The following is a 24,418-nucleotide window of genomic DNA, read 5'->3' as shown; positions in this document are numbered from 1 at the left end:
TGTTGGTGGGTAGTGCATCAGTAAAGTGAATATGGTATTGTGCTCTTGCTCTATTTGAATAGGTGGAGAGAGTGGTTAACTGTATTATAATAGTAAAGAGAAAAATATGGTGTGCTCTTGCTTTTTGAAGGTGGAGAGAGTAGCATTGCTAGTGCCACAACAGTTTTATTTGAGGTTCATAACAGTACATTGTACTAAGCAATTGTTGGCTCATTAGTTTGTGATTCACATACACTAAAATTCACCAGAATGCAGGAAATTAAGTATTTGTAACAAACATTTTCCTGGTGGGGGACCCCCAGACCCCCCGCTTAAAAAGTGGCCTGACTGGGGCTATATTTCACGCTATATCTCCCGGTATGAATTATTTCCCCAGTCCGGCCCTGCCCCCCCATACAAGTTTGCGTTGGTGACATGCTCATCCTTGTTGATGTTGAGTACTACATGCAGTATTCTGGTGTAGCACCCATCTAGGGACTTCTGCAGGGTGGGCTTCAGGGTCCAGCATCCACTGCCATTTAGGAGAACAGACTCCACTGTTGCATAGAAGAAGCAGTTTGATTTGCTGGGGGAGGTTGGAATTCCACACACTGGTCATGCCGCTCAGGGCCCTCCATGCAAGTACTACTGCTACTATTACTACTCTACTATTACTGCTACTACTACTCTACTATTACTACTTGCTATGTGACAAAACACTGTAGCCAGGAACAACGCATCAGTAGTCAGAACACAAGTCCAGGAGCCAAAAGGTCACAATAACATAACTGCCTTTTCAAATTCTGCTGAAAAATGAAAAGGAACAGGGAGGCATCTTCCAAAATATAGTTTTATTGTTCAGGAACAGACATTAACAGAGCACACATGTGTTTAGATTACATTACCTGGGGAATACAGATGAATAATATGTTCAGTGTGTGTGTGTGTGTGTGTGTTAACATTCAGAGGATGTCCTTTGTAAACAAACAGCTCCAGAACAGAGAGATGTCTCTGTACAGGAAAGTAAGAGAGGACATCCTCCTAACATACATGTTATTTTAGGACAATAATGACATCCTCTTCTCTTTCAATGGTTAATCTGCTTGACAAGTTACATTATGTACACATATTTCTGAAAGTGTATGTTTGTGTATGTGTGCAACACAAAAGCATGCAAAACATAGGAACACACACACACACAGGAGCACACGCGCGCACTTCCAGGATACACAGCGAGGCCGACAGCACCTGCTCAGCTCTCGGGCTGAAAGGACATCCTTCGGTGTCGGGAGACCCTCCACATCCTCCAGCAGCCCCCCCCGCCAGCGAGCGTCCGGTGGGGGTGTGACACGAGTCATTTTAACCCCCCCCCCTCCCTCACTTCAGTCCCCGGGCCCCTGTGAGAACACCCAGCACCTTGGCTCCTGTCCCTCCGAGTCCCCCGTAAGACTGAAGCCTCTCTTCACACACGATGAGGTGATTCTCACGTTGGCGGTCGTCACGTGGATGTTGGCGTCGCGGTCAGGAGGACTGCAGCTCGCCCAGTGCCGGAGGACCCAGCGCCGGAGGACCCAGCTGGGACTTCAAGCTCTTGTCCAGCAGCACCAGGCTCTGAACGGCCAGGTTCCTGCAGTCTGCATCGGTGTCCCCCTCTGCCACGTCTGGGGACAAATACCACAACATCAGATTAGATTAGATTCAAATTAGGGATGTCCGATATTGGCATTCAAATGTAATATCGGAAATTATTGGTATCGGTTTAAAAGAAAAAAAAGAAAAAAAAAATCTTTACATTTATTTAACCTTTATTTACCCAGGCAGGCAAGTAAGAACAAATTCTTATTTTATTTATTGTCAAAAGTATGCATAATGTTGTGTTAATTCCACAACAAGAGATATGTAATGTTAATGACCTGAAATTATTCAGTTTTTTGGGGGGGAAACCCCACATATATCGGTATCGGTTGATATCGGTAAAAAAGCCAATATCGAACATCCCAAATTGAAATGTATTGTCACCATAACAGCACAAGTACAGTACAACGAAAATAAGTTTATGATGAAAATATACCAGCTATATGAGGAAATATACATCAACCGATATATCAAACTAGTTAACAATGCAACAAATTGCAGATGATTCTGACATCCAAGGTAATAATAACCTGTTTAAATGACATTAAATGGTCATAAACATTCAACTGAATGTTGGGCAAACTGAAGGTTTCCACACTTGGCACCAATGTGTGTTCACGCACTACACAGTGACGCAATGACCCTTCCTTCTTTTACAGTTTCCTTGACCTAACCTAACCTTTATCATTTTGATGTACATAATATAAATCTCATATTTAATGCTGGAAAGCGAAACACGAATAATAAACAATGCGGCTGCATTAGTATAAGTAATGTGTTTGTTCTCTCCTTGGGGGAACAAGAAGAAATGATGATGAGCCAATCACGTCACGGATAGTGTGTGTAGGACCGGACATCGGACATCCTGGATCCTCGTCCATTTCCCAGCAAAGCTCACTCCAGCTGTGCATGTGTGTGTGTGTGTGTGTGTGTGTGTGTGTGTGTGTGTGTGTGTGTGTGTGTGTTGGGGGTGGACAGGGCATTCCCTGACTGACGCAGATGATGCAGCTGCCTCAGGCCTCAAAGGCAAACGTCGTCCTGGAGGACCTTTTATTAGTAACACAATTAACCCTTTCACAACCACAGAAGGTTAACCTTCTGTAGTGTGGCAGTGAAAGGTTAACCTTCTGTAGTGTGGTAGTAGTGAAAGGGTTAACCGTTTTCATCGTCCACCCGCGTCGAGGCCCGAGTCAAACAGTCAGGTTTAAAATGGGCCTGTAGTTCAGTTGCATAACGGAAAAACACATAAACTGAGATTCTACAGAGGTATTTTAGGAGCTTATTCGCTTATTATTATTATATCATTCTTTAATGCACTCTGCCACTTCGATTATTACACTGTCACTGCATTCTTATGTCTGCATCTTGTGCTTTTATTCTGAAAATGAGAGCTATTTTATTGCACTGCTTTATTCTGTCCATCTTAAAGGAAAACTCCAACATTTTGGGAAATTAGCTTATTTAACATCTTCCCTGGAGTTAGACAAGAAGATGCATACCTTTTTTGTCTCTCTGCATGCATTAGGCTTAGGGAACGCCCACACCGTTAGCGTAGCTTAGCTTCATCACTGGAAGTGGGTCAGACCTTTACCCTGAAGTTCCCTACAGTCCCCTACAGTCACGAAATACACTCCAACTACAACTCCAAAACGTTCCTGTAAACATGTTGTGACCCGTGTATTTACCACGTGGAGAAATAAAAAATTATTGAATTCGACATTTACGTTTTCTAAGCAGATATACCCGGAACTATTTTTTGCCGAACCACTCCTCTCTGGGCTCAGTGATTTCACGTCACCAGTGCTACTTTCTAACGTGAGGCCAGTGTTTGTTTACATTTTCATTTCATTCAAAGGATCCGAACCGATTGAAGTTATTATGGATACCATGACTGTGGTAAGTTTTAAGGGGCTAGCGTTACACAATAAATGAGTTATAATACCACAAGTGTGGATTCACTCGCCCAAACCCTGTAGCCGTGCATCGCAGTCACGAAAGGGGCTAACTAGGTCGATAGTCCAGGCAGCAACGTTATGTCCTATTCATCAATCTCACAATATTCGCTAACGTTAGACAGATGGAATACAGCCTTCCATCTAAAAACATAAATGAAAACTTACCACAGTCATGGTATCCATAATAACTTCAATCGGTTCGGATCCTTTGAATGAAATAAAAATGTAAACAAACACTGGCCTCACGTTAGAAAATAGCACTGGTGACGTGAAATCACTGAGCCCAGAGAGGAGTGGTTCGGCAAAAAATAGTTCCGAGTATATCTGCTTAGAAAACGTAAATGTCTAATTCAATTATTTTTTATTTCTCCACGTGGTAAATACACAGGTCACAACATGTTTACAGGAACGTTTTGGAGTTGTATTTGGAGTGTATTGAAAAGTTCCGGGGGGGCATGCCCCGTGACCCCCCGAGAGGGTCCGAGGTTCACCCACCACAGTCTCACAAAATCCTGTGGGAAACACAGATAGATCTCACTCCAGGTGGAAACTCATGATGTTCCACCTCCTCTGTCGTTACCTGCCAACCAGGCTCTGGTCTCAAACAGCTGGTCGTTGAGCTCCACCAGCAGGCTCTGACTGGGCATGCTCAGAAATACGGAGCAGACAGCGAATAGGACGCCTCGTCTCACCATCCTGGAACAAGAGGAAATAAGATGTTCCTTTATTGATGCCCTTGGGGAAAACCAGGTGTCATAGCAGCATGGGGGAAGGGAGGTACAGGTATGGGCAGGGTAATAGTAGAAAGACATGAATATAGGCAATCAAATTTTATCTGAATATACAAATAATGAGAAAAAAAGATACAGTGTAAACAATATAATTAGCTCTGAATATAAAAATATGAGACAAAATAAACAGTGTAAACAAAGGTGCAGATGAGGGTCTGTATGCCCTGCTAATCTAATCTACACTCTGTATTTACTGGTCAGAGTGGTAGCGCACTGCTAATCTAATCTACTGTATTTACTGGTCAGAGTGGTAGCGCACTGCTAATCTAATCTACTGTATTTACTGGTCAGTGTGGTAGCGCACTGCTAATCTAATCTACTGTATTTACTGGTCAGTGTGGTAGCGCACTGCTAATCTAATCTACACTCTGTATTTACTGGTCAGAGTGGTAAGCGCACTGCTAATCTAATCTACTGTACTTACTGGTCAGTGTGGTAACACACTGCTAATCTAATCTACTGTATTTACTGGTCAGTGTGGTAACACACTGCTAATCTAATCTACTGTATTTACTGGTCAATGTGGTAACGCACTGCTAATCTAATCTACTGTACTTACTGGTCAGTGTGATAGCTAGGGTTGGGCATCGTTTGGATTTGAACGATTACGGTTCCGATTCTCGATTCTCGATTCCGATTCTTTGAGGTGCAGGTCAAAACAGGTCACAGTTTATTTCGCAGGAGATTAAAAAGAAGAAAAAAAGAAAAATTGTATCTTAAATTTTTTTCTACTATTCACATTGTTAGTTGACTTGATACAGTTTAATTTGGTTGCTGTACTGTAACTAGGGTATTAATTAACAAAGTAAAAATTTTTTTTTTTAAGAATCAAAATTAACCCTTTGATCGCCGGGGTTAAATTCATAATTTACCATCCCTCGCCAGCCCTATTTAACATGGAGAAGTTCCCCTTTTTGCAGGGCTATAACTTTTTAAATTGTATTGCTAAATTGACATTACCATGGCCCATTCAAAGTCCTATATCTATTGTTCAGGGTGTAGCAACGTTATACTTTTTCATTCACATATTCATACTAAAATACGGTCTAAAGTATAAGTATGTTTTTATCGTTTTCTGCAGCTTTCTCCAGAACGTGATTTATAGCCCTAAATGCATTATATTGATGATTGTATACAGTTTGATAGCAATCGGCGCGAGATAAAAAATTTCAAATGGACGTACTTCTAGAAGTTACTACGTATGATCTGATGATGACCGGATAGGCGGGGGGTCGTTTATAATTCCGTGGGCAACGTTATATCATTCATCTAGTGTGGGTGATATGATCATCAGAGCAGTTAGTATAGAAGACATGAACAAATAACGCTGAAACTCACCGTAGCTTCCTCTCGCCGTTGGGAGATGAGCGTGGAACAGAATTTTTTCTATTATGGGATGTCGAAATATCCGATCCATTTCCAGGTTGTATAATAGTATATACGTCCAAATCATGTTGTTTATCGAGTTATTGGCAACGGATCGCTATCCATTGTGTCGAGCTAGAGTCCCGGGACCTATAGCGAGTGATCGGACCAAATTGAAATGAGCACCAGCTTCCACTTCCTGTTTCTTCCCTGGGCGATCTGCCGATCGGCCACCAGATGGCGCTCTTGAACCGTTAGAGAGTTGACAGGGGCTCACCAGTACTGTCTCCGGGGGAGAAATATGATTGCGATCACAGATTTTTGAAATATTGATATCAAAGACGCTGTACAGCGTCATCGGCAGAATGAGCATGGCGGGGAATGACGTGTTTCAGCGTCAACGGCGATTAAAGGGTTAAGAATCGAAATGCAAATATGTTACTTCCGGTTCTGGACATACAAGTTAGGAACCAGTTCCTATTAGAACCGGTTCTCGGTGCCCAACCCTAGTGGTAGCGCACTGCTAATCTAATCTACTGTATTTACTGGTCAGTGTGGTAGCGCACTGCTAATCTAATCTACTGTATTTACTGGTCAGTGTGGTAGCGCACTGCTAATCTAATCTACTGTACTTACTGGTCAGTGTGGTAGCGCACTGCTAATCTAATCTACTGTACTTACTGGTCAGTGTGGTAGCGCACTGCTAATATAATCTACTGTACTTACTGGTCAGTGTGGTAGCGCACTGCTAATCTAATCTACTGTACTTACTGGTCAGTGTGGTAGCGCACTGCTAATCTAATCTACTGTATTTACTGGTCAGTGTGGTAGCGCACTGCTAATCTAATCTACTGTACTTACTGGTCAGTGTGGTAGCGCACTGCTAATCTAATCTACTGTATTTACTGGTCAGTGTGGTAGCGCACTGCTAATCTAATCTACTGTACTTACTGGTCAGTGTGGTAACGCACTGCTAATCTAATCTACTGTACTTACTGGTCAGTGTGGTAGCGCACTGCTAATCTAATCTACTGTACTTACTGGTCAGTGTGGTAGCGCACTGCTAATCTAATCTACTGTACTTACTGGTCAGTGTGGTAGCGCACTGCCCACACAAAGTCAAGCAGAGCACGACCCATCTGGGAGGCCACCTGCAAGAAACCACAGATCAAATTAAAACACAGAATACATCACAGACTCCGAGTCGCTTTGAGGTTCTTTGACGATACGAGGCGACTCTTAACGTGCTTGAATCCAGCCCATGAATCGCAAGTCATAGCCAAGTGATGCTCTGAAATTTAGATTTTTTTTATTTTGAAATTCACAGTACTGGCATGGAAACCTCTAATGCAAGCGGATACGGACCACTAGCTCATATTTAGCTAATAACACTTAAAATCATTGCTAAACAAACGTAGTGCTGAAAATATACACTTTGACTGCTGTTTTGATAGGGTTAGGGTCTTTACTCTTGGCTACATTTGAAAAATAAACACAACATCACTTAATACGGACTGTATTGATCTATTTGTGACGTGAAATGAATCTTGTACCGGTACTGGGCCAATCGGGCTTAAAAAGGTTAATTAACAAGTATCAATGAGTGACACAGAAAAAGCTAGTGATTCATGGAGTTGAATCTAGGCGAGACAATAGCGTGGAACAGTGGGTGGAACTTGAGGCCTACCGGAGCGTAGATGGCGAGATGCATGAGGAGGCCCAAGGTGTGGATGAGTCTGCTCAGCACCAGGTGGTCACCGCCCAGCAGGTCAAAGGTCACCTGAGGCCTACGAGACAAGCAACATAATCGGTAACAAAGCATAGGTAACACAGAAATCACCTTATAAAAGTGTAAATCTATATACTAACTAACAGCTGCAGAACCCGAGGACTACTAGGAACGTCTGACCACTAAGTGCGTCTGACTCTTAACCACCAAAACCTGCACGGACTACAACGTATGACGTACATCATGCCAGTTAGGGGTACCTTGTGTATACTGCACCTTGTGTGGTATACTGTTTACTTTTACTCATAGTATATATATATATATTCAGATTAAAATTCTTTATTGCCTATATTTATTGTAACGTATAATATAACCAATAGGGCATACAGACCCTCATCTGCACCTTTGTTTACACTGTTTATTCTTCTCATTTAAAATGTCTTTCTACTATTACCCTGCCCATACCTGTACCTCCCCCATGCTGCTATGACGCCTGAATGTCCCCAAGGGGATCAATAAAGGAATATCTTATGTTATCTTAAAAACACACTCACCGGTCGTAGTTGCTGAGCAGAGGGAAGAAGAAGTGGCCGGCGACGGGGGCGTAGCGGTTTGGGGAGGCCTCGGGTGGAGGACGAGAGACACCCTGTCAGGGTAGAAGAGACATGACTGAGACTTCACTCAGATATCCCATGTTGACACTCAGCCACCCAAACAACTGCCTCTTTGCACTGCTGCGGTCAGGCAAGTCTCATGGCCAGTACAGAGAGACTCAGAAGGAGCTTCTATCCCCAGGCAAGCGCTACCGGAGTCTCATGGCCAGTAGAGACTCAGAAGGAGCTTCTATCCCCAGGCAAGCGCTACCGGAGTCTCATGGCCAGTACAGAGAGACTCAGAAGGAGCTTCTATCCCCAGGCAAGCGCTACCGGAGTCTCATGGCCAGTAGAGACTCAGAAGGAGCTTCTATCCCCAGGCAAGCGCTACCGGAGTCTCATGGCCAGTAGAGACTCAGAAGGAGCTTCTATCCCCAGGCAAGCGCTACCGGAGTCTCATGGCCAGTAGAGACTCAGAAGGAGCTTCTATCCCCAGGCAAGCGCTACCGGAGTCTCATGGCCAGTAGAGACTCAGAAGGAGCTTCTATCCCCAGGCAAGCGCTACCGGAGTCTCATGGCCAGTAGAGACTCAGAAGGAGCTTCTATCCCCAGGCCATCAGGAGGCTCAATAACTCTTATGCAACACTAACCCATCCATTCTACATTCACTGCACACATCCACACACTCACTTTAAACATTCACATTAGACACTTAAACACTTTTTAACACTACACCATATTTTATCTATTTATTACAAAAGAATTTGCACTACATCTCTACCTCATTTTTGCATTTTGTTCAGACTTCTGTCTGAATCCAGTACCTTACTGAGACACTTGGTCTGAATCCAGTACCTTACTGAGACACTTGGTCTGAATCCAGTACCTTACTGAGACGCTTGGGTCTGAATCCAGTACCTTACTGAGACACTTGGTCTGAATCCAGTACCTTACTGAGACACTTGGTCTGAATCCAGTACCTTACTGAGACACTTGGTCTGAATCCACTACCTTACTGAGACACTTGGTCTGAATCCAGTACCTTACTGAGACACTTGGTCTGAATCCAGTACCTTACTGAGACACTTGGTCTGAATCAAGTACCTTACTGAGACACTTGGTCTGAATCCAGTACCTTACTGAGACACTTGGTCTGAATCCACTACCTTACTGAGACACTTGGTCTGAATCCAGTACCTTACTGAGACACTTGGTCTGAATCCAGTACCTTACTGAGACGCTTGGTCTGAATCCAGTACCTTACTGAGACGCTTGGTCTGAATCCAGTACCTTACTGAGACGCTTGGTCTGAATCCAGTACCTTACTGAGACGCTTGGTCTGAATCCAGTACCTTACTGAGACGCTTGGTCTGAATCCAGTACCTTACTGAGACGCTTGGTCTGAATCCAGTACCTTACTGAGACACTTTGTCTGAATCAAGTACCTTACTGAGACACTTGGTCTGAATCCAGTACCTTACTGAGACACTTTGTCTGAATCAAGTACCTTACTGAGACACTTGGTCTGAATCCAGTACCTTACTGAGACACTTGGTCTGAATCAAGTACCTTACTGAGACACTTGGTCTGAATCCAGTACCTTACTGAGACACGAGGACAGAGCTAGCTACAGGCTAACAGAACAGATAGCTACAGGCTTCGGCTAGGGAGCTAGGCCGCAATGACAATCACGCGGGTAAAGATTTTCCATCTTGTACGAGTATGTTTATGAAAATAAACAACCATCAAGAAAAGACAGATCACATTCACATTTCCAGTGTAATTCTTATTGCGGATGCATCAACGGGGTGAAACAGTGTGCGACAGCCAGTAAGATTGCCATCAACCAACAAATAACAAACACAACGCAGACTTCACAGAACGCCAGATGACAGGTTGATAAAGCTGAAAACACCCGGAATCTTACATTACTGAGACACTTGGTCTTGGTCTGAATCCAGTACCTTACTGAGGCGCTTGGTCTTGGTCTGAATCCAGTACCTTACTGAGGTGCTTGGTCTTGGTCTGAATCCAGTACCTTACTGAGGCGCTTGGTCTTGGTCTGAATCCAGTACCTTACTGAGGCGCTTGGTCTTGGTCTGAATCCAGTACCTTACTGAGACACTTGGTCTTGGTCTGAATCCAGTACCTTACTGAGACGCTTGGTCTTGGTCTGAATCCAGTACCTTACTGAGGTGCTTGGTCTGAATCCAGTACCTTACTGAGGCGCTTGGTCTTGGTCTGAATCCAGTACCTTACTGAGGCGCTTGGTCTTGGTCTGAATCCATTACCTTACTGAGGCGCTTGGTCTTGCTTTGGATCCTCCTCTCTACGACCTGTCTCCAGTGGACGGGGTCGTCACCGGGGTAGGGGGTCAAATCAGTGATGGGGGAAATTCCCTCTGACGGACCACGCTTATTTCTGATTGGCTGAGAGAGCTCCTGGGCTGCTAAAGCTAGGACCTGAAAATAAAAAAATAAAAATAACATAAGGTCTTACTGATACCGTCTGTTGGTTGCTGTCTCCATGCATTGTGTGTGAGGTACTTCCGTCAGTGTTACATGTGTTTTTCATATTCTAGAGCTTCTTGATAGTATTTATAGAATACAGTTTTATTGTTAGACGACCTGGAGCGTTACCAAAACAATAACTGACCTATCTCAAACGCCAGCCTCTTTTCTTGATCCTCCAATTACAACAAAGTTTGTCAGAGGGAAACAATGGTCGTGACTGGAGGATCAAGCAAAGAGGGCGGGGTTTGAGATAGGGCCATTGTTATAAGAGGACACTGCAGGTGTAGCGTTAGTGATAAAGCCCAGTAAAGGAAGGCAGCTTGAGACCACAGCAAGTAGAGAAGCTGGTGTTTTTAAAGCCCAGTAAAGGAAGGCAGCTTGAGTTGAGACCACAGCAAGTAGAGAAAGCTGGTGTTTTTACCTCCAGGATATCCAGCCTCTGGCGAAGACTGTAGTTCATGGAGTAGAACTCTGTGGTCAGATACTCTGTCACCTGAGAGAAGAATATATTGATTTTAAAACCACAGATAAAATTGAGGGTTAAGCGGATACAATGATATGATGATGTATTTTCTGCGATAGTCAGTGTAACTTACAGGGATGCAGTCTGTGACAGTGAGCGCCACCATAGTGGCCTGTCTGAGTGTGAGGAAGCCTGCTGTGCTGTATCTATCTTGCATGTGGAGAAACACCTTGGTGAGCTGGACACTGATCTGAAAATGATCAAAACACGTTCATTTCACATTTAGCTGAACGCTTTTATCCAAAGCGACTTACAAGTTCTGTAAACAAGGCAGCAGGAAGGGTGCAACTCTGGCAGCTAAGGGTCAGTAACACTGTTCGTCAAACAGTCTTGAGTGCATAGTAGTAAAGACATATTGTATTAGCATAGTAGGTAGTAATATAGGCAAGGTAGATGACTTCGTAGCAAAGTACGAACTAGTAAAATACACTACAAAGGTTAGTATTTTTTTTTTATTCCAAAACAAATACCTCAATACCAAGTGGGGATATTTTGCCTAGAGGTCGCTGTTTGGCGGCATTACAGATTCTACCTTTAAGTAACCAGAATGAGAAAAGTGATCTAAAAAACTGTTGCTGTTTTCAACGACCAGGACACCGATACCCCACCGGCTTCCCACCCGCGAACACTGACAATTGTGTTTGTGGGCACGACTCACCGAGCCGGCGGTACCGCTGCCGGGAATTGAACCCGGGTCTCTGCGGTGGAAGGCAAGGGACGATGGACATACTGACTGGTCACCACAGCAGGGATCAAACCTACGGGCCGTGGTTACAGGACGGTCTCTCTAACCACCGTGTCTCTGGTGAGAGCTCACCTCTCTGGCTGTGGACACGTTCTTCCTCACCAGGCCCTCGGCAGCTCTCAGACTGAGCTCCACGCGCAGAGGGTCCTCAGAGGACAGGAGGGCTGGTTGGACAGACAGACAGAGACAGAATAGCTAAATAATAGGGCTATAGCGAATGTCATTTTTTAACATTCAAAGCTTCTATTGAAGTATTCAAACAAAGCTTTGAATGTCTGTCGTTATATTTTATGACATAATCCAAAATATATATATATATATCTTTTTTTATCCACTTTTTCTCCCCATTTTCTATTTTTCTCCCATCCCAATTTCGTAGTATCCAATTCTCCCCTCCCCTGTCTTGAACATTGCTAGACTATGCCTCCCACTGGTCGGCTGTAGTGAGGATAGAAGCCTTGCATCACGTGTCCCCTCCGGTACACGAGGAGGCAGCCTGTCGCATCTTTTCACCGCAGCAGCTCGAACTCTCAGTGGCGAGGAGTAACACGTTGGAGGCTCACGCTGCCCCCGACACTTCCTGTTTCTGCTGAACAGGCGTCACCCAACCGACCTGTAGGAGTCGCTGTCCACAACGTCCAATCCCCACCCATCGACTTTCCCACCCTCTAAGGCTTTGTGTCCACCGGGGACGTTTTTTTCAAGACGGACCGCTTTGAAAAGCTCAGAGCGTTTTCCTGAGTCTCGCGACTGCCGCGGCTCCCCCACTTGCTCGATGTTGATTGGTCGGTCGGAAAAAGTTACCTTGATGAGCGCCGCTCCTCTCCAAAAGTTGAACTAGTTTCAACTTTATGCGCTAGGAGCGCTCCGCCCAAAAACGCTGGCCGCCGAGAGCGCTAAAACGCGAGGCGCGACGCTGGGAAAAGGAGCGTGCCTGTCGCGTCTGTAGCATAGAAATGAATGACAGAAAGGAGCTGACAACTCATAAAACGTCCCCGGTCGACACGGGCCCTAACACTGCCAATTGTGTTAGTATGACGGCCGGCCAAGCCGGTAGCAACGCATATATATATATTTTTTTTTAAATATCCTCAAACTAAATCCTCAATTTGAATAAAATTATTAAATTAGTATTTTTTTTTTATATCAATTTTCTTTAATGAATATAACTCATCAATTTCGTCAACATAAATAATCCAATAAGGGCACGGTTGGTACGAAAGTGATGGTGACGTCTTGATGGAGCGCCGAGTGCCAAGCGGATGCAGATAGGCTACTTAATTTATGATAAATGTTTTATTTACATTTTTATGACGAGTCATATACTATAACAGTATACCGGTAATATTATAATGTTAGTGTAGCCTAATCTTTATCTGCAACTGTGAAGAAAAACCCCATTGGTTTAAACAGAATGAAACATAAAAAATATATATATAAAAGAAAAAAAGAATTTAAATTAAAAATTATTAAACATTTAAAATTCGAATGTTGATTTAGAATTCGAATCGAAGCTTCGAACTATTCGGTACAGCCCTACAAAATAATGAGGACGTCCATCCGATGAGAGACAGGGCCGTGCTCAAATGAACAATGGACTTATCTCAGGCCCCGGCCCTCTTTTCTGGATTTCACAACAGTTGTGATTGGAGGATCAAGAAAAGAGGGTGGGGCTTGAGATAGGTCAATGAGATTTAGGGGGGCGTTCGAGCCCCGCCTTACCTTCCAGACAGTCTCGGAGGTAGCGGGGCGGAGACGCTTCGCTCTTCTCCTGGTCAGCAGACATGTCGTAGGGGGCGAGCTCATCATCACTAAGACATTAAAGGAAACAGACATGTCGTAGGGGCTGAGCTCATATATGGGTATACTATAGGGCTGACCAACTAGTCGCCTAATCGATCGAAAGGAGCCGTAGTCGACTGCCAACCTCTTAGTCGAATGCAAAAAATATATAAAAATAAAAGAAAGTATAATTATTTTTAAATTTTTTTATCATTCTTTCCAAAAGCAAAGAGGCCTAGAAGCGTGGCTAACGCTAATGGCGCGCAAACCAGCGAGTCTAACTGCCTAAGAAAACAGGCACAGAGGCACTGAAAGAGGATTTCACCCATCTAATGAACACACTAGACTAGACAAATATCAAGATGTATCCATCAGTGGACCAAATTGCATGCTTTCGCAGAGGACAAGAAGCCTTCAGTCGACTCCTTCAGACATTAAGCACCCCCCACAGCCCAAATGGAATGATCCAAAAAGAATTATAAAAGTTCGGGGGGGTCAAAGTCGACTATACAAATCCTTAGTCTGGGACAGGCCTAGTATACTATAGTATGGTGATTACTATGATTACAGTGTAGGGTGGTTGCAGACAGTGAAAGCAGTAGGTATAAGTTGAGTATTACCTGTCCAGATCAGAGTCCGGGTCAGCTCGTAGCGGCTGGGGTACCGCGGTGTCCTGGGACGGGACGTCCTGAGATGCTGGGGTCTGCCCTTTGACCTCTGGCTGGGAAGCTGGCGCTCTGCAGATGAGAAACACAGACTCTGTGAAATTGGGACAAAAAGTAACGGCAAGGATGTGATTCATATTTTACCACAAAGTCGTTAGTCGGTGGAAAAACACTTTTCTCTTCTCCTTCTCTTCTTCTTCACGGCGGTGAATTTGCAAGTCAGCAGTACAAGATATACTTGTCCAATCACTAGAACGACTCTACAGCCCAACGGGCGCGAAGACAGTAGACGTGAAATGATGTGTGATATGATAATATCATGTATATATATATGTGAGACAATAATGTCTGGTTATGTTCCACTGAAGGAAGGTGGAATAAATTATATAAAAAGAAAGATTGTACAAAGTAGGAAAATCACTAAAAAGTAGCAAATGGTAATAAAGCATAATAAAGAGGAGGCCGACAGCGTTACCTCAGACTAAGTGGTTTGCGTCAGAGTGTAACTCCAGCGCTCCGGTGGGTTTACGGTTAGGAAGGAAGGCTACTGCTGTAAAGATGATGGATACTGACCCGCTGACAGCCTCACATTCATCTGCAGGCTGCGAGGACAGCAGAGCCTGCAGCTCCCGGGTCTCCTCATCCTGCTCGTACTGAGAGACCACAGAGTGGAAGATACAATAACATACTGTCAATTAAAAAGAGTATCAAATGTAATAACAATAATAATAAACGTTATTTGTAGAGCAGCCTTCATACAAGAAGTGCAGCTCAAAGTGCTTCACAGCAGCAAAACTGACATGGAGACATCGGCATAAAATGTAGATATATTTGTAGATACTATATCTATATATATCTGTAGATACTATATCTATACATACTGTATCTGTAGATACTATATCTATACATATCTGTAGATACTATATCTGTACATACTGGGTCCGCTCTGCTCTATGTCTATTATGAAATAACAATTGCGCGTTGACACGCCCACTACACAAAGCCATTACTCGCACATTGTGCTCCTAAATGATTTTTGCAGTTTGCACATATCTATTTTTAGGGGCAAATGCGAGTGAAATAGTCACACTGTAGAGCCCTGGTGTGGTTACGTCATTGCTACTTTAGAGCTGCTCTACAGGTCACAAGGTATAGTCAAAATCCATACCGTAGCGCAAATTCATACCGGTGTACTTTCTATACCGTTTATATCGTCCACCCCTAATCTGTAGATACTATATCTATACATACTGTATCTGTAGATACTACAGTATGTCTATATCTGTACATATCTGTAGATACATCTATACATATTTGTAGATACTACAGTATGTCTATATCTGTACATATCTGTAGATACTATATCTGTATCTGTACATATCCCTTACCTACTCTTACTAGTTACGCTGCTGGCCAGTATGACTAACTACCATAGTGTCTTTATGGTCCTGTATCACTGTACATATTAATACTACAACTCTGTACAATACATCTGATTAGCACTATTACTCCGTAGTATATCATTTATATATTTTTTACCCAGTTTAATCACCTGTACCTTTATTACTATTGCACTTTACTGTTACATTTGCACTCTGGTTGGATGCCAAACTTGTTTTCATTGTACTGTACTTGTGCTGTATGATGACAATACATTTGAATCTAATCTAAAATGGAATATGGACCTTTTCTGCGGCCGTACCTCAAACTTCAGCTTGGTCCCGTTGAGGTCCATGCAGGAGCTGAGCGCCTCCCCCACCACCATGCCCATGCGTCTGACGCGCACCACGTTGCTGTCCAGGTGGCTCTGCATCCCTCCCAGCATGCACTGGAACAGCTCTGAGACCAGCCGGGTTCAAAACACGGACAGACCGATCAGCGAGATAATGGCGTCGACAGCTTTAAACAAGAAGAAACACTGTGCTGCCCCCTTTATTGATCCGTCAAAAGCTTTTGATACAGTCGATCACCATTTACTCTTAAAAAGATTAGCTACTATTGGTTTGGATAGAAATGCATGCAATTGGTTCCAAGAGTATCTGTCAGGGAGACGTCAGTGTGTAAAGACAGGTTATGCCCAATAACTAAAGGTGTGCCACAGGGTTCAATTCTAGGTCCTATCCTCTTCACCATTTATATGAATGCTATTGTGTCGTCGCTGAATGGTTGTCAAGCCCATCTGTATGCAGATGATACTGTTGTGTATTGTATTGCTGACTCTGTACAATTGGCCATTGAGAACTTACAACTTTCCTTTATTACCCTCCAGGAAGCTCTTATTAAGCAGCTTAAATTGATTCGTAATGTTAGTAAAACTAAATGTATGCTGTTTTCTAGAGCCATAAACTTTGAATATGATGTCACTGAATATAAATATCTTGGTGTGTGGCTCGATTAGAAATTTACATTTAAATTCCATGTGGACAACCTTGCCTCCAAGTTGCGACAGAAAATTGGATTCCTATACAGAAACGGAACCAGCTTTCCTTTGATTAGTAGGAAGAGAGTTAATGAAGAAGTATTCTTATCAGTCCTGGACTAGGGTGATGTAATTTATAGGCTGCGGCCTCAACCCTTACATCCCTGGACTCTGTCACTCTGCCCTCAGATTCATCACTAATGATAGAAACGACACTCATCACTGTGTCCTTTATGAGAAGGTTGGTTGGTCCTCTCTGACGGAGAGGCGCAACAAACACTGGTATTTGTTCATTTTTAAGGCCCTTATTGGTAAGATACCTCCTTATACTACATCATTATTGGTAAGCTACCTCCTTATACTACATCATTATTGGTAAGCTACCTCCTTATACTACATCATTATTGGTAAGCTACCTCCTTATACTACATCATTATTGGTAAACTACCTCCTTATACTATATCATTATTGGTAAGCTACCTCCTTATACTACATCATTATTGGTAAGCTACCTCCTTATACTACATCATTATTGGTAAGCTACCTCCTTATACTACATCATTATTGGTAAGCTACCTCCTTATACTACATCATTATTGGTAAGCTACCTCCTTATACTACATCATTATTGGTAAGCTACCTCCTTATACTACATCATTATTGGTAAGCTACCTCCTTATACTACATCATTATTGGTAAGCTACCTCCTTATACTACATCATTATTGGTAAACTACCTCCTTATACTACATAATTATTGGTAAGCTACCTCCTTATACTACATCATTATTGGTAAGCTACCTCCTTATACTACATCATTATTGGTAAGCTACCTCCTTATACTACATCATTATTGGTAAGCTACCTCCTTATACTACATCATTATTTGTAAGCTACCTCCTTATACTACATCATTATGGGCATGGAATGTTGGAACCTATGGAACCCGTTCTAGTGACTGGCTGGTCCTTAAGGTCACCAGAGTTTGCTCATAACAGGGTAATTCTGCATTTTGCTATGATGCCCCTCTAGCTCATGGGATGAAGTCCAACAGTCCTTAAAGCTTGAGATTCTCCCTTCTGTTGCAGAGTTTAAAACCTTGATCTCCAACCTTTGTCAATAAGGTTGTACATGTTTTAATTGATTGTTATCTTACTTGTCTTATTGCCTTTTTTGCTTAACTCTGTATGATTTGCTTAACTTAAAACCTGCATATAATCCTTGTTACATACCCGTAGATACTATATATCTGTACATATCTGTAGATAGATACTATATCTACATATCCCTTAGGAGTTATGCTGCTGGCCAGTATGACTTACTACCACCTGTCTTTATACCTGTATCACTGTACATATTAATACTACAGCTGGTTGGTTGTACTGTACTTGTGCTGTAAAATGACAAAACATTTGAATCGAATCGAATCTAATAATGAATACGAAGACAGCAGCTTGTGGAGCAGGTTACCTGGGCGGAGCTCCTGCAGCTCTGCGTCCTCCAGCAGACCCACACAGAGCAGCAGGGCCCGGCTGACATACAGCTGCTGCTCCAGGGGGGTGTGTCTCACGGCACTGGGGTTGGACCAGGCCTGGCAGAGGGACCGCACCACCTGATGGGGTTCCCACAGACATTGCAAAATGAAATTCAAGTGCTTTCAAGTACTTTCCAAAGCACTATTTTTCATTTAAAAATGGCATTTAAAAGGATACAATTAGCTTTTAAATGCAGTTTATATATATATATATAAAAAAATCGGATCAAATATTTATGGAACAAATTTCCGACAATTAGTTACACTTTAAATAAACAAATAAAATGTCTTGATTCAAAAAAAATTATCATGGAGGAACAAAACGTTCAATGTGAATGGTTGATTTTAATTGCAAGGACTTTTTAAAAACCTTGTTAAAAAATGTGCCGTTTTCAAGGAATTCCATTTTTTTAAATCAAGCACTTTAAGCACTTCAAGGACCTTGTGCGAACCCTGACCTGACAACACACGCACACGTTTAATTAGGACATTGCATCGTCATACATTCATCCCCTTGCCCCTATCCTCACACAATACAAGCCTAACCCAACCCTGGCCCAAAGGTCTGCTCTTTACCAAACGGGGAGGGTGTGTTGACCCCTATTGAAAGATCCACCCACAATCAAGTTTGTAGTCTGCACGGTGATTGATTGATTGGAAATTTTATTAACAGATTGCAGAATGGGTACAATACAGTACAGCTCAGGGATGCAGACCAGATAAAGACTTTCGTCTTGTTTACATCAGGGTCCCCCATTTTCAATTCATAATGAATTGTAAGTAAGGGTGCAATTAGCACCGTGCAATCCATTCTTTGTGGATCCCGCCCACAGTGTGGACACTGACCTGGATCAGTAGTGGTCTCCGCTCCCTCTCTCTCGCCAGGTAACACAATATCACTCTGAGGACTCGAGTCTGAGGGGAAATAATTAAACACGTCATGCAACATCAAGTTCAAGTTCAAGTTTCTTTATTAGTCGTCATAAAAAAATACAGAATACTTTTCTATGAAATGCTTTTTTCTGTTATGAGCTCCTGGGAGTGTTAAGCAACATGTTAAACAAATACATTCTGTTCATGTGACAGAGGCTGGCAAACCAGCAACTGACCTCTGCCTGAGACACAGATGTAGTAGGATCCAGCCTCTCACCTGGTACTGAGACACAGACAGTAGGATCTCACCTGGTACTAAGACACAGACAGTAGGATCTCACCTGGTACTGAGACACAGACAGTAGGATCTCACCTGGTACTGAGACACAGACAGTAGGATCTTACCTGGTACTGAGACACAGACAGTAGGATCTCACCTGGTACTGAGACACAGACAGTAGGATCTCACCTGGTACTGAGACAGACAGTAGGATCTCACCTGGTACTGAGACACAGACAGTAGGATCTCACCTGGTACTGAGACACAGACAGTAGGATCCAGCCTCTCACCTGGTACTTGTACTGCAGCAGCAGGAGTTTATGAGTCAAGACAAATTGGGCTTTTTTGCTCTTCAACACCAGGTTCCCTAAGATCCTGCCCAGAGCGTCAGGCCTGAGGAGACAAGAGAGGGACATCTTTCAGGGCCTCCCCAGGACCTGCAAACAAGATGGTGCCGAGGCGTGACCCGCCCCCCCCGTCCGTCCGTCCGTCCGGGAGGCAAAGAAATATAGAATATAGAAAGACATTTGCTGTAATTTCCTGCAACTTAAAAACAATTTCAATACAATAGCAAGGGTATGTTCCAACTAAGTTATTTATTTAAGTGTATATGGTTTACTTATGCGTCTGTTTTCGAAGCTGGCTCAAAGCTTTCACTGCCAAAAAAAAGGTTAAAGGTTAATGTATTCTCTTTAAACACATGGTGGCGCTGTGCCCCTATACCATGGTTAGAGGAAGCCCTGTCTTTAGAGACCAGAACGACTCTGATGCAGCCAGAGAGAAGCTGTCTGAGGACTGTGACCGGAGTGACCGGAAGCTAGGGGTAGAGAGAAGGGGGATGACATGCAACAAAGGCCAGATTTGAACCCAGGATGTTGTGATCATAATATGGTGATATGGTGTTGTGATCATGCGTCCTGGCATGGTGAGCTACCAGGATGCCCCCTCTGGAACCCCCTCAAGGGGCAGCAAGGCGTCAGAGCACCAACACTGAAGCACTCACCCAGCGACCGCCTGCACCAGGCCCGTGAGCACGCTCTCCAGCCAGCGCTCCGGAACCTTCTCCAGCAGCTTCCAGCAGACCCTCCGCCACACCATGTCTGAGCGCGTGCAGGAGGAGAGGCGGGGGGCCATGACCGCGAACACCAGGCCTGTGGGAGGAACCATCCGTTTTACTGCCGCTACCTCTTTTAACCTCTGTTTGTGTTCAGTGTTTTATTTTTTATCACTTTTTTTGTTTTTATTTTTTCTCACTTATCTTTTCCATATTTTCTCCCATCCCAATTTAATCGTTATGCCAATTCCCTTTATGGTCGTTGCGCGCATTGCCCCTACTGTCAGCCTAGGGAGGGTGAAGACTATCACATGCCTCCTCCGATACGTGTGGAGTCAGCCAGCCGCTTCTTTTCACCCGACAGCGAGGACTCTCACTGGGGGAATGTAACGCCTAGCTGGGAGGATCACACTACCTCCCCCAGATCCCTTCCCTGCTGAACAGGCGCCCCGACCGACCAGTAGGAGTCGCTGTTTACAACGACCAGGACACATACCCCACCGGCTTCCCACCCGCTAACACTGCCAATTGTGTTAGTAGGGACGACTGACCAAGCCGGAGGTACCGCTGACAGCTGGATTCGATCCCAGAGTCTCTGCGGTGGTAGGCGAGTGCTTAGTCCACTGCTCTACCCAGCCGCCCACCAGTGTTTTATTTATCTATCTATCTATCTACGTATGTTGGGGGAAAAGCTAGATATGATATTTCATTAACCAGTGACTGTAAAGATATAATATTTCATTAAACAGTGACTGTAAAGATATGATATTTCATTAAACAGTGACTGTAAAGATATGATATTTCATTAATCAGTGACTGTAAAGATATGATATTTCATTAAACAGTGACTGTAAAGATATGATATTTCATTAAACAGTGACTGTAATGTTATCTCGGTTGCTCTGCTATGTTTTCTCTGACCTGCTAAATAAGCACATTGCATCACATTTTAGTCTCGAGGAAATCCTCCGAATATCAATATTCCATTTTTGGTGCGTTTTCTCGACCAATGTCCACCATGTCGGCGTCGTGAGCTCACCGCTGTGTCCCTGAACGCACGCCTTGCCGAGAGCCTGAGCCACGAAGGAGAGCGAGCAGTCTCTGCCGTCTGGAGACACAAACACAGGTGACACACAATTGAAACACAACTGACAACACAATTGGCAAACGTGCCATTTAAATCAAACATCAGCGCGTCAGGTCTGGACGCTCACGGCCCCCTCCCTCACCTCTGAGCGCCTGGCAGGTCCTCTCCAGCACTGTGAGCATCGCCCCGGCCAGCAGGGGGTAGTACTGCGCAGGGAGGAACAGAGCCCTGTGGTCGGGGTGCAGTCTGTTGGCGGTGAGGTCTGGCAGGGCCACCAGCTGCCCCAGCAGGGCCTCTCTGAGCTGGGGGGAGTCGGGGGGACCCGCCCCCTGACAGTAGGACCACAGCAGGTCCGTGAGACGGCCACTCTGGAGGAAGGTCTCTAGGACGTCGGCCAGGCGGTCCAGACCCGCACTGGGTCTGCTGTGATGGGAATCAGTGCAAGGTAGTGTTGTCAAAAATATAGATTTTTCGATACATATAGATTCTGAATATTTAAAACAGTTTCAATACTCATTTCCCGCAATATCGATATTTAATTATTCATAAAAATGTATTATAATTTTTTTTTGTATAAGGAAGTTGCATTGTTTATTTCAATACCTGTAATAGTACAGTAGTCCACACACACACACACACGTGCATTCAGTTAAGTTGGAATATGACTGTAATACAAACAGTTCAGTTTGTCAGGTACATGCAACATAGATTACAGTGTTTACTTAATTTCTAAGATTATATCATTTAGTTATTTTTAAATGTGTGATCTAAAGATAAACAAAGGGTTTTAAAAGTGTTATATTTATCTTCTCTTATAGTACCAGAGAGAAGCTGAGGAGAATCAACCAGCAACAAAAGTAAAAAAAAAAAGAAATGGTATCGAATATTGATACTTTTCAAGGTATCGTATCGAAGTTCGAAGTTCCAGTATCGTGACAACACCAGTGCAAGGATGACAAGAGAAAACAACAGATGAGACTATGATCAGTTCAAGTGGACCAGCGGGGGGTCGGCCCTACAGCGTCAAGTGTCTTGCTCAAGGACACTTTGATGATGCGCTGCCGGGAAGAGCGGGAATCGAACTGGGAACCTCCGGATTAACAGACGACTGTCGCCCCCGGTGATAACTACTGTTATCACTATTATCATTACTACTTGCACTTTGTCCTATGTTCTATGGAGGGGCGGCGACAGTGGCTCGGGGAGGTAGAGCAGTCGTCTGGCAATCCAGAGGTTCCCAGTTCGATTCCCGCTCCTCCCGGGCAGCGTGTTGATGTGTCCTCCTTGAGCAAGACACTTAACCCCTAACTGTTCCCGATGAGCAGGTTGGCACCTTGCATGGTCGCCTCTGCCGTCGGTGTGTGAATGTGTGAGTGAAGGGGTCAAATGTGAGGAACAAATTGTAAAGCTCTTTGGATAAAAGCGCTATATAAAAAAGCAGCCATTTACCATTATTACTACTACCTATCCTATATAATATATAAACCGTGAACAGAAAACCCACCTCAGTGTCCCTATGCCGTCCATCAACGCCAGCAGGGCCTGCTCCGGAGGCCCTCGGAGGAACAAGCCGTCCCATAGCTCTGTGCGCTGGGCGGCTGTGAGCACCTGCAGCCAGTCCGCAGCGACGCTACAGACGAGGAACTGAAGGGTCCCCGTGTAGTGAGACCTGCAGAACTCTGCTCGATGGGCCGGGTCGTCGTGGTGGTGGTCCTCCAGGTAAGTGTTGAGTGTCCGCAGAGAGTCCGTCAGCTCCGCGTTGTCCCGGGACGTCGTTAGGGTTCGGCGGCACTGGGCGACCGCGAGTCGGACCTCAGGATCAGGGAGGGCGAGGCACTGCATCATCGTTGAACCGGTCCCCAGCTGCCTGGCTGCACGAGAGAGGAGAGGATAGAAGTGAATGAATGAAAGAAAACTTTATCGCTCACAATAAACATTTAGGTAGTCAAAAATCTAAAATAAGAATACACTAATATATACATTCTAAAATATGTATATACACATTCTAAAACGGTCCAAAAATATACAGTAAAATGTAAAAATACAGGAAGATATACAAGGATTTATACTGTTACTCGGTGAGGCGTTATATACACACGTGAAACACGTCCAAGTTCCGTTTGCAAGAACTAGTTAATCGCATGTCTTTACCAAAACAGGTAGTTAGTTACAACGAATTTAATTTAAAAACTCTTATTAAACACATCCTCACTCACTGCTTTAGCTGCTGGGCTCCGTCAGGCTGTCGAATTTCAATTCAACACGTTTCTCTGGGCTTGGTACGTCATTTTCAAAATGACAAATGGACAAAAGGGTACATTAATGACGTGTACACATCATTTGCAGTTGCAACTTTCAAAATGTGTTCTTTCTCGGGTGAAATGATAATATTGTTTAAACTTTAAGAGATGCTTCTCACGGTCTCTACCCCTGGCTGCTGCTGTTCGTTGGTGTGCGCTATCAAAATATGTCCGTGGTGGTAGCTGATAAAACACAATAAACGTTCCGGGGGAAGTTCTTGATTGATTGATTGATTGAAAACTTTATTAACATATTGCAGAATGGGTACAATACAGTACAGCTCAATACTCACAATTGTTAAGGGGATGCAGACCAGAGAAAGACTTTAGTCTTGTTTACATCAGGGTCCCCCATTTTCAATTCATCATAACATATAACATACACGACATACAGATACAGTACTGCTAAATCTATACATTTATGACATACCAGATTTGCAAATACAGTACTGTTTGTGATACAAAAAGAGTCCAGAAAAGAGAGTATATACATTTGACGTAAAAACTGTACATTGGAGGAAGTTGGGTGGGGTTGGGTGGGGGGGGGGGTTTGGGTAGGAGGGGTTGGGGGAGGGGGACACTGTACAACTGTACAAG

At 43.8% G+C, this 24,418-nt stretch overlaps 1 protein-coding gene across 1 annotated transcript; it reads right to left on the bottom strand.

Annotated features, from left to right (window-relative positions):
* Nucleotides 1-844: 844 nt before the first annotated feature.
* On the bottom strand, nucleotides 845-23,959 carry telo2 (TEL2, telomere maintenance 2, homolog). Its single transcript, XM_084322670.1, has 21 exons — nucleotides 23,738-23,959; nucleotides 23,026-23,392; nucleotides 21,664-21,944; nucleotides 21,474-21,542; nucleotides 20,384-20,531; nucleotides 19,671-19,773; nucleotides 19,074-19,142; nucleotides 18,164-18,305; nucleotides 15,978-16,114; nucleotides 14,849-14,928; nucleotides 14,231-14,347; nucleotides 13,551-13,639; nucleotides 11,901-11,992; nucleotides 11,157-11,273; nucleotides 10,982-11,053; nucleotides 10,339-10,509; nucleotides 8,009-8,100; nucleotides 7,413-7,512; nucleotides 6,812-6,876; nucleotides 4,150-4,265; nucleotides 845-1,640 (listed from the first exon to the last, which is right to left on the bottom strand). Exons 2-21 carry the CDS (start codon nucleotides 23,364-23,366, stop codon nucleotides 1,501-1,503), a joined length of 2,541 nt encoding a protein of 846 aa, XP_084178796.1. The 5' UTR covers nucleotides 23,367-23,392; nucleotides 23,738-23,959; the 3' UTR covers nucleotides 845-1,500.
* Nucleotides 23,960-24,418: the final 459 nt, after the last annotated feature.

The sequence above is a fragment of the Notolepis coatsorum genome (genome assembly GCF_963971535.1).
Source record: "Notolepis coatsorum genome assembly, chromosome: 10".
Lineage (NCBI taxonomy): Eukaryota > Metazoa > Chordata > Actinopteri > Aulopiformes > Paralepididae > Notolepis > Notolepis coatsorum.
Note: the sequence above shows the minus strand (reverse complement) of the source record. Positions and strands in the feature narration are given on the sequence as shown.

Coding starts and splice junctions, on each gene's coding strand:
- telo2 (XM_084322670.1), bottom strand. CDS start 23,366: ATGATGCAGTGCCTCGCCCTCCCTGATCCTGAGGTCCGACTCGCGGTC. Junction 16,115..18,163: donor GCTGCAGGAGCTCCGCCCAG/GTAACCTGCTCC, acceptor GGCTGGTCTCAG/AGCTGTTCCAGTGCATGCTG. Junction 4,266..6,811: donor GTGCGCTACCACACTGACCA/GTAAGTACAGTA, acceptor CTCTTGTTCCAG/GATGGTGAGACGAGGCGTCC.